This window comes from Haematobia irritans, chromosome 4 (genome assembly GCF_050003625.1).
Source record: "Haematobia irritans isolate KBUSLIRL chromosome 4, ASM5000362v1, whole genome shotgun sequence".
NCBI classification, from domain to species: domain Eukaryota; kingdom Metazoa; phylum Arthropoda; class Insecta; order Diptera; family Muscidae; genus Haematobia; species Haematobia irritans.
This window is the reverse complement of record NC_134400.1, coordinates 184057799-184072774: the sequence shown is the minus strand read 5'-3', so window position 1 is coordinate 184072774 and position 14976 is coordinate 184057799. Positions and strand designations below refer to the sequence as shown.

At 35.3% G+C, this 14976-nt stretch overlaps 3 protein-coding genes across 3 annotated transcripts in view; 1 reads left to right on the top strand and 2 right to left on the bottom strand.

Moving 5' to 3' along the window:
- LOC142232805 (pupal cuticle protein Edg-78E-like) overlaps nt 1–14976 on the top strand; it is a 240630-nt gene that overhangs the window by 157002 nt on the left and 68652 nt on the right. The gene's annotated exons all lie outside the window — the stretch shown is intronic.
- LOC142235893 (pupal cuticle protein Edg-78E-like) lies at nt 2052–2559 on the bottom strand. The gene is made up of 2 exons (XM_075307145.1): nt 2551–2559; nt 2052–2486 (listed from the first exon to the last, which is right to left on the bottom strand). Exons 1-2 carry the CDS (start codon nt 2557–2559, stop codon nt 2052–2054), a joined length of 444 nt encoding a protein of 147 aa, XP_075163260.1.
- On the bottom strand, nt 7039–7885 carry LOC142234277 (pupal cuticle protein Edg-78E-like). The gene is made up of 2 exons (XM_075305369.1): nt 7749–7885; nt 7039–7661 (listed from the first exon to the last, which is right to left on the bottom strand). Exons 1-2 carry the CDS (start codon nt 7755–7757, stop codon nt 7305–7307), a joined length of 366 nt encoding a protein of 121 aa, XP_075161484.1. The 5' UTR covers nt 7758–7885; the 3' UTR covers nt 7039–7304.

Genomic DNA, 14976 nt, shown 5'->3' with positions numbered 1-14976 from the left:
ATGAAAATTTATTTTTTCTCGAATTTGTACATTTAATTGATCCAAAAGGTTGCATAGTACTCTGAATTTATTGTTTTACCCTTTTGCAGATAGTCAATCAATAAAATACCTTTGAAGTCCCAAAAAACCGTTGCCATAACCTTACCAGTCGATTGAATTGTTTTTGCCTTCTTTGGGGCACTTCCTCCAGCTTCAGTCCATTGTTTGCATTGTTCTTTTGTCTCTGAACTATAGTGTTGGATCCATGTCGGCGCTTATGAAACGACGCTTAAAATCCATTTTATTTCGCTTAAAACGATCCAAACAAGTTTGAAAAATATTCATTCTTTGCGTTTTTGATCTCCTGTTAACAAATGGCACCCATCTTGCAGAAAGCTTTTTCATCTGTAGTTCTTCATGCTAAATTAAATGGACTCGATCATGCCCATGATATTAGCAATTTCACGCACTTTTATTCGTCAATCATTTAATACCATATCATGCACTTTGGCTACAATTTCTGTAGTTGTTGCTGTTTTTGGACGTCCACTGCATGGTTCATCTTCAATGCTTGCTTGTACGACCACGTTTATATTCAGCAACCCAATTTTTTACTAGTGCATATGAAGGAGCACTTTCACCTAACACATTCACCATATCATTATGAATTTCTTATCCCGATAAAACTTTTTTATGTAAATATTTAATGACAACACGCATTTCTAATTTTTCCATTGTAAAAATATTGCGGATGCGTCTTTTTTTAACACCTGTTTCTATATGAATGAGTTGCCAGATCGAAACAAAATTTAACATGTGTTGATAACAGAGATGGAAGTTTCCAAAACACTAAACATTTCTAATTTTTCCATTGTAAAAATATTGCGGATGCGTCTTTTTTTAACACCTGTTTCTATATGAATGAGTTGCCAGATCGAAACAAAATTTAACATGTGTTGATAACAGAGATGGAAGTTTCCAAAACACTTAACGTACCTCACCCACCGTATAGCCCAGACTTCCGATTATCACTTTAACCGTGAAAAAAAAGAAGACAAAAGTGTTGTTCCACCAAGACAACGCACCGTGCCACAAGTCATTGAGAACAATGTCAAAAATTTATGAATTGGACTTCGAATTGCTTCCCCACCCACCGTATTCTCCAGATCTGGCCCCCAGCGACTTTTTCTTGTTCTCACACCACAAAAGGATGCTCGCAGGGAAAAATTTGGCTGAAATGAAGAGGTGATCGCCGAAACTGAGGCTTATTTTGAGGCAAAACCGAAGGAGTACTACCAAAATGGTATCAAAAAATTGGAAGGTCGTTATAATCGTTGTATCGCTATTGAAGGGAACTATGTTGAATAATAAAAACGAATTTTGACAAAAAAATGTGTTTTTCTTTGTTAGACCGGGGACTTATGAGCCAACCTGTTATTTTCAGGATTGGTCCAAAAAAGAAAAAATACTGTTTGTATTGTTCAAACATATTACGTTGCTAGTTTATGAACATTATATGCTTGAACTTAAAAATAATGTGCTAATAAGAAAAGAAAAACAATCTTTTTCGTCCGTGCATGAGGAAGCCAAAATTTGTTTCGTCGCGGTATCCATCTGTTGGCAAGAAGATGGGAAAAAGTAGTGGATAGTGATGGACAATAGTTCGATTGATCAGCCTGCTACAATTTTTTCTGAATAAATTATTGTAAAAAATAAGATCTAAACTGAAAAAAAGTTCGTTGTTAAACTCATGCTAAAATTAACAATCAATGCGGAGCTAGTCATTATATTCATTGAGATGGCGGCTTTATCTGGGATTGCTATCTGGTGAAGTGCATATTTGTATATCTTCAATCCCATGTTAAGTAGGTGTCTTAAGTCTTTTGTTTTTTTTTTTTCTATTTATAACAAACATCAATATTGATCGTTTTGTAGTTTTATTTATTTAAATTTTACTATATTGACGTACAAATTCGTCTAACACTTATATAAACCACCGGCAAAAATTAAGCTACAATCAAATTCATATAACAAGTCATCAAACTATTTTCCATTATCTTTACAAACAAAATCTAATGTTTTGCCTTTCTTCTCTTTCCCCTTAAGCTAACATTCTTACGACGTGAAGCAGATTTTTTCAATTGCTTCTTACTAGTCTTCTTCGGTTTAGGAGGATGAGAACGAATATATTCCAAGGACCGTTTAATATAATCAGGCAATGGATGTGGTGTGGGTAAATGGTCTCCAACGGGATGATATCCTTCATTATCAGCTGTATAGGTTAGAGATATGACTTTACCTTCAGGTGAAACATAGCCAACAGATCCCGCAACTCCAAGAGGATTACCAGCAGCTTGAACTTGAATATTATTTGTGGTATCAAAAGCGTAGTAATAATTACCCTTGGTATCGGGAGCATTATTAATATATCGTCTGGTTTTGGCTATCCTATCACGAAGTCTTGCTCGGCATAGAGCAATACAGGCTAGGACAATCAAGAAAATGGTCTGAAACGAATGAAATAGTAAATATAAGTGATCTTAATAATTCTCTGGAAAATGTTGATCTTACAATTTTCATATTTAAGGATTATTAAATTTCTTAAATGCGGGTTTTCACTCTGTTGTATGTTCACAATGAAAATTGCTCTTGAGAACTGTTTGAAATATTTAGAAGTGTATTAGCTTTTATATTTTCCTTTGACTTATGGAAAAACATACTCAACATAATTTTCTAGCTCAACTGCAGGCACTCACCACACCATTAGTCCCATATTAAATGCATGTTCCCATAAAATAAATGCTTACTCTGGCAAAAGTTTTATTGGCCACTTTTGAATTTTCATATTCTTAAAATCATCTTTCTATAGAGAAAAAAGTTCATAAATAAAAAACATTCATCCAAAAATTACTTCCTTGTTAGCTTAAAATGAGCACAAAAAGGCATTTTGTTGTGTGAAATATGAAAACAATTTGTCTTTCGTTTAGTCTAAAATGACATATGATTTGGGAATATAAACAAATTCTAGAGTTTCTTAAGATTTTTGGATGGTCTTTAGCTTTTTTTTTTTTATTTGGTATTTGGAAATTAGAGATCCTAAACAGTTTGCTTGAATGAATACGTTTTTGTTTTGTAAACGCAAATAAATCTCCATAAAGTAGCTAGTTTTCAGCCATCTTCATTTATCATCGAACATACGAAGCGTTTAGACTTGAGTAAGAGGCATTTTGACGTCACTTAATTAAAATATGAAAGCTCATTGTTTACTGAAAAACCTAATTGGCAATTGTATAGAGATTTCTTTTACTAATACAATACGTTCGCCTGGGACTAAGCTTTTTCACCCATGAATTTGAATAATCAGGCCCACTAGCATAACATCCCAAGATGGAATGAAGGAACATTTAATTATACAACTCGCGTTTTTATGGTATGTGCTAGAGTCAAAGTTCAAAAGGATAAAATAGTATATGAAGCCAAATGTCATGTAATCTCCACTATTTATCGTATTCTAGATATTCCCCTTGAGATAGAAGCTCACAACCATAATACTTGTGGTTGTCGAAACCTTCAAACAGCTGTAGATTGTTTTTTAAATTGGAGATTGGAATATGGAGCGCATTTGCGAGCCACCGTGGTGCAATGGTTAGCATGCCCGTCTTGCATACACAAGGTCGTGGGTTCGATTCCTGCTTCGACCGAACACCAAAAAGTTTTGCCAGTGGCGGATTATCCCACCTCAGTAATGCTGGTGACATTTCTGAGGGTTTCAAAGCTTCTCTAAGTGGTTTCACTGCAATGTGGAACGCCGTTCGGACTCGGCTATAAAAAAGGAGGTCCCTTGTCATTGAGCTTAACATGGAATCGGGCAGCCCTCAGTGATAAGAGAGAAGTTCACCAATGTGGTATCACAATGGAAAAAAAAACAGTGACTTAATATTCCTATGCAACGTAAATAAATTGTACTACAAATGCGTCCATCATGAATATTGTATAGCACTAAAGACTTCCTTGCAATTTTTAATTCCAATGTTTTCCTTTAAACTACATAATTTTCTTTAACTGTCTAATAAATTTTCTGGAATGTGTCGGAAAATATTTACTTAAAATTCGTAAGAAAGTAAAGCAAAAATAATTATAAACAAATAAATAATTGATTGCTTCATTTAAAAAATTTTCACGCCAAAATCAATAACAATTTTTAATTGAGCCAATAACCAATTAATTGAAAGTGCCGGAGGAAATTATTTTCTTTAATCTGGTATATTTATACCCTTCACCACTACTGTGGTACAGGGTATAAAAAGTTTGTGCATTTGTATGTAACGCCAAGAAGGACTAATCATAGACCAATCTTTTAGTATACGGATCGGCTTAGAATTAAATTCTGAGTCGATTTAGCGATGTCTGTCTGTCTGTCCGTCTGCCTGTCTGTTGATGTATTTTTGTGTGCAAAGTACAGCTCTGAGTTTTAGTCCGATTGTCCAAATTCCGTACATCCGAATATTTTATGATTCTCGAAAAACTTGCAAAATATCAGCCAAATCGGTTCTGATTTAGATATAGCTCCCATATATATGTTTTTCTGATTTCGACAAAAATGGTCAAAATACCAACATTTTCCTTGTTAAATCGCCACTGCTTAGTCGAAAAGTTGTAAAAATGACTCTAATTTTCCTAAACTTCTAATACATATATATCGAGCGATAAATCATAAATAAACTTTTGCGAAGTTTCCTTAAAATTGCTTCAGATTTAAATGTTTCCCACATTTATACCCACCACCATAAAATGGTGACGGGGGTATAATAAGTTTGTCATTCAGTTTGTAACACATCGAAATATCGATTTCCGACTATATAAAGTATATGTATTCTTGATCAGGGAGAAATTCTAAGACGATATAACGATGTCCGTCTGTCTGTTGTAATCACGCTACAGTCTTCAATAATGAAGCAATCGTGCTGAAATTTTGCAAAAACTCGTCTTTTGCAGGTCAAGTTCGAAGATGGGCTATATCGGTCCAGGTTTTGATATAGTCCCCGTATAAACCGACCTCCCGATTTGGGGTCTTGGGCTTATAGAAATCGTAGTTTTTATCCAATTTGCCTGAAATTTGAAATCTAGAGGTATTTTATGACCATAAAGAGGTGTGCCAAAAATGGTGAGTATCGGTCTATGTTTTGGTATAGCCCCCATATGGACCGATCTCCTGATTTTACTACTTGGGCTTATAGAAACCGCAGTTTTTATTCAATTTACCTGAAATTGGAAATTTAGAGGTATTGTAGGACCACAGAGGCGTGTGCCAATAATTGTGAGTATCGGTCCATGTTTTGGTATAGCCCCCATATAGACCGATATCCCGAGTTTACTTCTTGGGCTTCTAGAATCCGAAGTTTTTTTCCAATTTACCTGAAATTACCCATATAGACCGATCTCCCGATTTTACATCTTGGGTTTATATAATCCGTAGTTTATATACAATTTGCCTGAAATTGGAAATTTATAGGTATTTTAGGACCATAAAGAGGTGTGCCACAAATGGTGAGTATCGGTCCATGTTTTGGTATAGCCCCCATATAGTCCGATATCCCGAGTTTACTTCTTGGGCTTCTAGAATCCGAAGTTTTTATCCAATTTGCCTGAAATTGGAAATCTAGAGATATTTTCGGGTCATAAAGAGGTGTGCCGAAAAGGGTGAGTATCGGTCCATATTTTAGTATAGCCCCCATAAGAACGATCTCCCGATTGAACTCCTTGGGTTTCTAGAGACCGTAGTTTTTATCCGATTTGCATGAAATTGTAAATATTCTGGTATTTTAGGCTCACAAAAACGTTTTTATCGGTCCATAAGTTTTTAAGTTTTTATCGGTCCATTTGGTAATGCCTCCATATAGACCGACTTCACTTCTTGAGGGTATATAAGGCGCATTGATCATGAAAATTGCTTGAAAGTAAATGTAAAATTTCCAGATTTCACTTCTCGGGTGAAAATCTACAGATTTAACATTTCAAATCAAGATGTTATTTTATAATTTTCTTGCACACTTACAAGAGATGTTAATGATTCCTCTAAAACTCAAACAAAAATGGTTCTTATAAATCCAGAATCTGATATAGTCCTCATAGGTGAAATCTTTAAATTTATCTTCGGGAAGTGTCCTCAAGTCCTCAAGCCCTCCTGAAATTTAAAAGGATACCCTAATATTTGGTTCATGGTGGTGGGTATTTAAGATTCGGCCCGGCCGAACTTACTGCTGTATATACATGGTTTTTACTAAAATTGTGCTCCACCCTAGTGCATTAGCCAACTTAAATTTTGAGTCTATAGATTTTGTAAAAGTCTATCAAATTCTGTCCAAATCGAGTGATATTTAAATGTATGTATTTGGGACAAACCTTTATATATAGCACCCAACACATTTGACGGATGTGATATGGTATCGAAAATTTAGATCTACAAAGTGGTGCAGGGTATAATATAGTCGGCCCCGCCCGACTTTAGACTTTCCTTACTTGTTATTTCTAATTAATTTTGTGATTTTACAAATTTTAAAAAATTCTTAACTATTTTGTGGGAAATACGAATTTAGTAAATTTTTATATTTTACTTAACTTATGTATAATTCTCCCTTTTTAGCTCATTAAACTAACGTACACAAACAATTATTAAAGTCAAGGAAACTTTCTTATATTTGAGAAATTTTAACTAAACATAATAATTTCGATGAATAAAAATAAATTTAAATTGACTTTAATGCCCTGGAGTGTTCATTTTTTAAAGTGTAGTATGAAGTACGCAAAGCTCAAATTCGAAAGGGAAGTGCGTGTTAAATGCATCCTTAGAGCAATCGTCCGCTTCTTTGGCTCTGAATTAAAACCCAAATCTTTAGTGTATAGACAAAATCTTTGGGACAGGGTGAGCTTGTTTTCATTATACCCTGCGCCACATTGTGGAACAGGATATTATTTTAATTAAATTAAATGAGGGGACGTACCTTCAAAACCCGTATAAGCATGGCTTCTATTTGATAGGCTACCAAAAAGACATTCCAATTATTTATATTATTTTTTTTTGTTTATTGCATTTTTTAAAATAATTTTTCACGTACAAAAATTTAATTGAACTTAATATCTAAAAAACAACATTCATTACAATCTATCAACAGCCTTGTAAACATTTCATAAAGACTAACATAAAAACTGGACATATAGGGATATTGGAAGGGTGTCCATTTGTTGAAATTTCGGAGAATATTCATTTTCTTGGTGGTAAACTCATTTTCTTATATTCAGTGATGGCACAAGAAAATCTAGACGATTTACTTCTTCTGCTCTTGAGGGGGATGAGAGCGTATGTATTCCAAAGCACGCAAAACATAAGCAGGCACTGGGGGAGGTGTTGGCAAATGATCACCAACGGGGTGATAACCTTCTTCATCGGCAGTATAACTCAAAGCAATATGCTCACCTTCAGGTGAGATGTAATTGACGGAACCGCTAACTCCAGCTGGATTTCCCAAGGCTTGGATTTGTATGCCATTAGAGGTTTCAAAGGCGTATTGATAATTACCCTCGGGATCTGAGGCATCATTTGTTAGACTACGAATTTCAGCATTTTTATCGATGTTGTCTCCTAGTGCAGAGGCAGCAAAAGCCAAAATAGTTAAGCAAATGAACTACATGGAAGAAGAAAACGAAATGGAATGAAACATTATTTAAATTAAAAAAAAAATTCAAAATTCAAAAAATTGTGTTAAACTTACGAATTTCATTGTTAAAATTTTAATTTTATCTGAATGAAAATGCAAAGACGTTATGCGGCTTGCTCTTGTGTTGTAGCCCCGGCAATTATTGTTGAGAACTGTATAAACTTGTCTTGGCTGCAGCAGTTTTTATACATTGCCTTGGAGCTGCGCATGCGTGAAAAAAGGGTTTAACATTTGCAAAGCTTCTTTGTAAAAAAAAAATAGCACATCAATATTATCGAAAACAAGTTCCCATCATTTTTTTTGATGGTTTTTGTGGCCAAAACGACCCAACTATCCTTAAAACGTGAGCATCAGTTTGGATCGAGGGCAATGAAATAAGATTCACTTTTTACGGAGATGTCTGCTTTAACTCGTTATGCGCCTGTGGCCAAAGTGCAATGTCGGAAGAACATCAGTAAAATGTGTTTCCTTAAAAAAAGGAAGCTACGAAAACGCAAGCACCGGTTTCATTTCACAATGTTTTGTAATTAAGACAAAATTGAATGTCGTCTCCCACGGAGTAGCATGGTGTAAGCGATACCATAAAAATGTCGATTGTAAGTTATATGCTATCAGTCGATGCTTCATTTATTTTCCAAGGTTCAAAGTCATCGAAATATGTACAGCAGTAACAGACATTTATTTATTATTATCCCATTATAATTCTTAATGGATAGCAATGCATAACCAGCAAGAACGGTACCATTTTCAAATTCAACCAGGGTGAAATCATATATCCTCCATCAATTGTTTTTATAATTAGGCCCTACACTGATAAAGAAAATATTGACCTCATATGAAAGATTATGCAATCAAAATTTTAGGACACACATTTTTCACAATATTTAGGACAAATATCTTTAAAATAAAGTTTATAATCATTGCTCATTTTTTCATTAAATTCATGGCACTAAAATTAATGGCCATCTATTATCCTATCCTTCGAACATTTTTTTAATTTTGACTCCACTTATTAGAATCCCCACCACGCTGAAAACAGTCATATAAGATATCTACACTGAAAGAAAAGTTTTCTTTTCTGAGGAACGACAAACGTTTATTTATGATTTATCGCTCGATATATATGTATTAGAAGTTTAGGAAAAGTAGAGTCATTTTTACAACTTTTCGACTAAGCAATTGCGATTTTAAAGGAAAATGTTGGTATTTTAACCATTTTTGTTGAAATCAGAAAAACATTTGTATATATGGGAGCCATATCTAAATCTGAACCGATTTCAAACAAATTTGGCACGTATAGCTACAATGCTAATTCTACGCCCTGTGCAAAATTTCAATTAAATCGGAGTAAAAGATTGGCCACTGTGGTCATATGAGTGTAAATCGGGCGAACGATATATATGGGAGCTATATCTAAATCTGAACCGATTTTAATAAAATTTGGCACACTTGAATAGACTACTAATTGTACTCCTAGGGCAAAATTTCAACCAAATTGGGGTAAAACTCTGGCTTCTGGGAGCGTATTAGTCCATATCGGGCGAAAGATATATATGGGAGCTATAACTAAATCTGAACCGATTTCAATAAAATTTGGCACACTTGACTACAGTACTAATTGTTCTTCTTGTGCAAAATTTTAAGCAAATTAGGTTAAAACTCTGGCTTCTGGGGCCATATAAGTCCATATCGGGCGAAATATATATATGGGAGCTATATCTAAATCTGAACCGATTTCTTCCAAAATCCAGAGGGTTCTATTCTGAGCCAAAACACATATTTGTGCCAAATTTGAAGTCGATTAGACTAAAACTGCGACCTAGACTTTGATTACAAAAAAGTGTTCACGGACAGACGGGCATGGCTATATCGACTCAGGAGCCCACCCTGAGCATTATTAACAAATTAATAAAGTTCCAGAAGAAATCAATTAATTTTTTAATATTTTTTATTTCGAATTAATTTTGTAGCTTTACAGATTAAAAAAAAATCTGAACTATTTTGTGGGAAATACGAATTTAGTAAATCGATTTAAAGATCTTTATATTTTACTTCATTTATGAATAATTGTCCCCCTTTTTATACCCGCCACCATAGAATGGAGATGGGGGTATAATAAGTTTGTCATTCCGTTTGTAAGACGATCTAAGACGATATAAGCATGTCCGTCTGTCTGTCTGTTGTAATCACGCTACAACCTTCTATAATGGCACTATCGTCCTGAAATTTGGCACAGATTCGTCTTTTGTTTGCAGGCAGGTCAAGTTCGAAGATGGGCTATATCGGTCCAGGTTTTGATATAGTCCCCATATAAACCGACCTCCCGATTTGGGGTCTTGAGCTTATAAAAACTGAAATTGGAAATCTAGAGGTATTTGAGGACCATCAAAAATTGTACCGAAAATGGTGCCTATCGGTCCATGTTTTGGTATAGCGCCCATATGGACCGATTTCCCGATTTTGCTTCTTGGGCGTCTAGAAAGTGTATTTTCTATCCGATTTGCTTGAAATTTGAAATCTAGAGGTATTCTAGGACCATAAAGAGGAGTGCCGTAAATGGGGTGTATCAGTCCATGTCTTGATATAGCTCCCATATAGACCGATCTCCCGATTTTACTTCTTTGGCTTCTATAAACCGTAGTTTTAATCCAATTTACCTGCAATTTTAAATCTAGAGGTACTCTAAGACCCTAAAGACGTGTACCGAAAATGGTGAGTACCAGTTCATGTTTTGATATAGCCACCATATAGACCGATCTCCCGATTTTACTTCTTGGTCTTATAGAATCCGTAATTTTTGCCCAATTTTCCTCAAAACGGAAGTCTAGAGGTATTATAGGACCTTAAAGAGGTGTGCCGAAAACGGTGAGTATCGGTCCATGTTTTGATATAGCCCCCATATAGACCGATCTCCCGATTTTACTTCTTTGGCTTCTAGAATCCGTAGCTTTTATCCAATGTGCCTGAAATTTGAAATCTAGAGGTATTTTAGGACCATAAAGAGATGTGTTGAAAATGGCGATTATCGGACCATGTTTTGGAATAGCCCCCACATAGACCGATCTCCCGATTTTACTTCTTGGGCTTCTAGAATCCGTAGTTTTTACCCAGTTTGCCTGAAATTGGAAATCTAGAGGTATTCTAGGACCATAAAGGGGTGTGGCGAATATATTGAGTATCGGTACAGTTTTTGATATAGCCCCCTTATATGTTAAGCCGGCCCTCCGATTTGGGGTCTAGATTCTCGAACTACAATTAAATGTGCTGAATACTGTGGTATCCTTCCACGTTTTGGTATAGCCCCCATTACACCGAACTCCCGATTTAACTCCTAGGGAGCCACCGTGGTGAAATGGTTAGCATGCCCGCCTTGCATACGCAAGGCCGTGGGTTCGATTCCTGCTTCGACCGAACACCAAAAAGTTTTTCAGCGGTGGATTATCCCACCTCAGTAATGCTGGTGACATTTTTGAGGGTTTCAAAGCTTCTCTAAGTGTTTCACTGCAAAGTGGAACGCCGTTCGGACTCGGTTATAAAAAGGAGGTCCCTTGTCATTGAGCTTAACATGGAATCGGGCAGCACTCAGTGATAAGAGAGAAGTTCACCAATGTGGTATCACAATGGACTGAATAGTGAGCCTGATACATCGGGCTGCCACCTAACCTAACCTAACCTAGGGTTTCTAGAAATTGTAGTTTTAATCCGATTTGCGACAAATTGAAAATATGCTGGCATTTTAGACCCATAACAAAGTGTATATGATTTAGTTTTATCGGTCCATTTGGTAAGGCCTCCATATAGACCGATTTCACTTATTGAGGGTATGGAAGGCGCACTGATCATGAAAATTGTTTGAAACTGAATGCAACATTTCCAGATTTTACTTCTCGTAGTCATTTAAATAATTGGGATGAAAATTCACAGATTTTAGATTTCAAATCAAGGGGTTATTTCATCATTTTCTTGAACTTACAAGAGATGTTTATGATTCCTCTAAAACTCAAACAAATAATGGTTCTTATAAATTCAGAATCTGATGTAGTCTTCATAGGTAAAATCTTTACATTTATCTGTGGGAAGTGTACTGGTTGAACTGATCTGCTTAGGAAAATATCTGTCATCAAACCCCCCTGAATTTGTCAAAGGAAACTATTATATTTGATTCATGGTGGTGGGTATTTAAGATTCGGCCCGGCCGAACTTATTACTGCATATACTTGTTTTAGCTCATTTAACTAACGTACAAAAAACAATTATTAAAGTGAAGGAAACTTTCTTTGGAAAAATGTTAACTAAATGCATTGTACTATTACAAGTTACTAAAGTAAAGGAAAAATGAGTAGTAGAAGTAGAAGAAAAAATGAACTTAAAGTAAGGAAAAAAATCGTTGGCGCCAACTCATAACTATTTTGGCCATACTGTATTTCATTCTTAACATTTTTGGAAATCGTACGAACATTTGCTTGTGCTTTAGTCCATATTGAATTTATGTGTATGGTCATTGAACTTTATACTCACGTTTAGTGCACAAAATTTTTGAGGTATACTTAACAATAGAAAAATGTCATTGGGCTGTGGAAAATTTCGAAAAAAAAATACAATTTAACTACAAAAAATATTTTTTTTGCAATAACAATAAGTTAATTTAACGTTACGGAATTTTTTCGGTGTATATACCCGTTATTTGTAAAAAAAATATTGATTTAAAAAACGTGTACAAAAACCAAATCACCCACAATCAAATAATAATTTCCCCTCAACTGGATGGAGAACTGGATGTAGGCGTCCTCTCTAATTATTGCTTTGTTCATTGAACAAATGATGACTTTGTAAAAGAGTAAATCCCCGCACAAGTTTGTCATTTAGTAAAATCATCTCTTGTAGCTTTACGGAACAACAAACAAGATAAAAAGCTCATTATAAAATGTCATGCCAAAGTTACACGCTTTTATTTCACAATGATTATTGTAAAACGATTATGTTTAAAGGGACAAACAACGAAGTTGCCTCTTTCTCTCTCTGTGCCCATTTTCAATGCCACTGAAAGTCATGACATATCCAAACTCTGCAATTTCCCAGTAATGAATTGATTCATAAATGTCATGCTCAAATTTAACCCGAATAAGATATGGCCTCTTTAAAGTTGTTGTTAAAATAACCTAAATTCATTCACACATAATAAAACAGATGCAATGGTTTTGAACCTCTATTATCGCTTGACCAATGTAACTGAAACTGTTTGCCATAGAAAATAAATCCTTTTGCAAGAGAAAATACACTGAAAAAAATGTTGCAGTGAAATAGTTTTGTTTCTTGGGTTTCTTTACATGAAAGAAAATATTTTTATACCCTGCGCCACACTGTGGAACAGGGTATTATAAGTTAGTGCATATGTTTGTAACACACAGAAGGAGACGAGGTAGACATATGGCAATAATGCTCAGGGTGGTTCCTTGAGTCGATATAACCATGTCCGTCTGTCCGTCCGTCCGTCCGTCCGTCTGTCTGTGAACACATTTTTGTGATCAAAGTCTATGTCGCAATATAAGTCCAATCGCCATCAAATTTGGCACATGTTCCTAATTTGGGTCAGAATAGAAACCTATTGATTTTGGAAGAAATCGGTTCAGATTTAGATATAGCTCCCGTATATAACTTTCGCCCGATATGCACTAATATGGACCCAGCAGCCAGAGTTTTATACCGATTTGCTTGAAATTTTGTACAAACATAACACTTAGTCGTATAGTTAAGTGTGCAAAATTTGATTGAAATCGGTTCAGATTTAGATATAGCTCCCATACATATCTTTCGCCCGATATGGACTAATATGGTCCTAGAAGCCAGAGTTTTGGCCCAATTTGGTTGAAATTTTTCACAGAGAGTAGATTTAGCATTGTAGCTATGCGCGCCAAATTTGGTTGAAATCTATTCAGATTTAGATATAGCTCCCATATATATCTTTCGCCCGATATGGACTAATATGGTCCTAGAAGCCAGAGTTTTGGCCCAAGTTGTTTGAAATTTTGCACTAGGAGTACAACTAGTAGTGCAGTTAAGTGTGCAAAATTTGATTAAAATCGGTTCAGATTTATATATAGCTCCCATATATATCTTTCGCCCGATATGGACTAATATGGTCCTAGAAGCCAGAGTTTTGGCCCAATTTGGTTGAAATTTTGCACAGGGAGTAGATTTAGCATTGTAGCTATGCGCGCCAAATTTGGTTGAAATCGATTCAGATTTAGATATAGCTCCCATATATGTTTTTCTGATTTCGACAAAAATGGTCAAAATACCAACATTTTCCTTGTAAAATCGTCACTGCTTAGTCGAAAAGTTGTAAAAAACTTTTGCGAAGTTTCCTTAAAATTGCTTCAGATTTAAATGTTTCCCATATTTATACCCTTCACCACTACTGTGGTACAGGGTATAATAAGTTTGTGCATTTGTATGTAACGCCAAGAAATAGTGGTCATAGACCCATCTTTTAGTATAACGATCGGCTTAGAATTAAATTCTGAGTCGATTTAGCGATGTCCGTCTGTCTGTCTGTCTGTCTGTCCGTCTGTCTGTATATGTAATTTTGTGCACAAAGTTCAGCTCGCAATTTAAGTCCGATCGTCCTCAAATTTGGCATAGGGCCGTTTCTTGGGACAGAGAGAATCGCTATTGGTTTTGGAAAAAATCGGTTCAGATTTAGATATAGCTGCCATATATATATATTTCATGTTAGCCTGATAATGAAACAGGCAATTGACGTCCAAATGCATTATATCTAATTATACTATTATTTTTCGAGCTTTATGGACAGATATAGATTAAGGAACATGGTTAATAGAGCCATTGAAAAGAAAACGCCAGATACCAATCTATACACGCCTGGACTGTACATGTTTCGGTTCGGGCGAATGAACCTTTCCACAGCCTTTAGTATAGATCTGGCTGGGAGAGATAACTCAATTTTGGGCCCTTTATGCTAACTCCTTATGGAGAAAACATTTGGGAAATTTCCTCTTACAAATTGAATCATCTTTTCTCCCACTGTACATCATCTTTTCATATAACTTACAAGTCCCTTAATCTTATTTTTATTTCGTTTTTTTACATAGTAATGCAACAAACGAAATAAAAATAAGATTAAGGGACTTGTAAGTTATATGAAAAGATGATGTACAGTGGGAGAAAAGATGATTCAATTTGTAAGAGGAAATTTCCCAAATGTTTTCTCCATAAGGAGTTAGCATAAAGGGCCCAAAATTGAGTTATCTCTCCCAGCCAG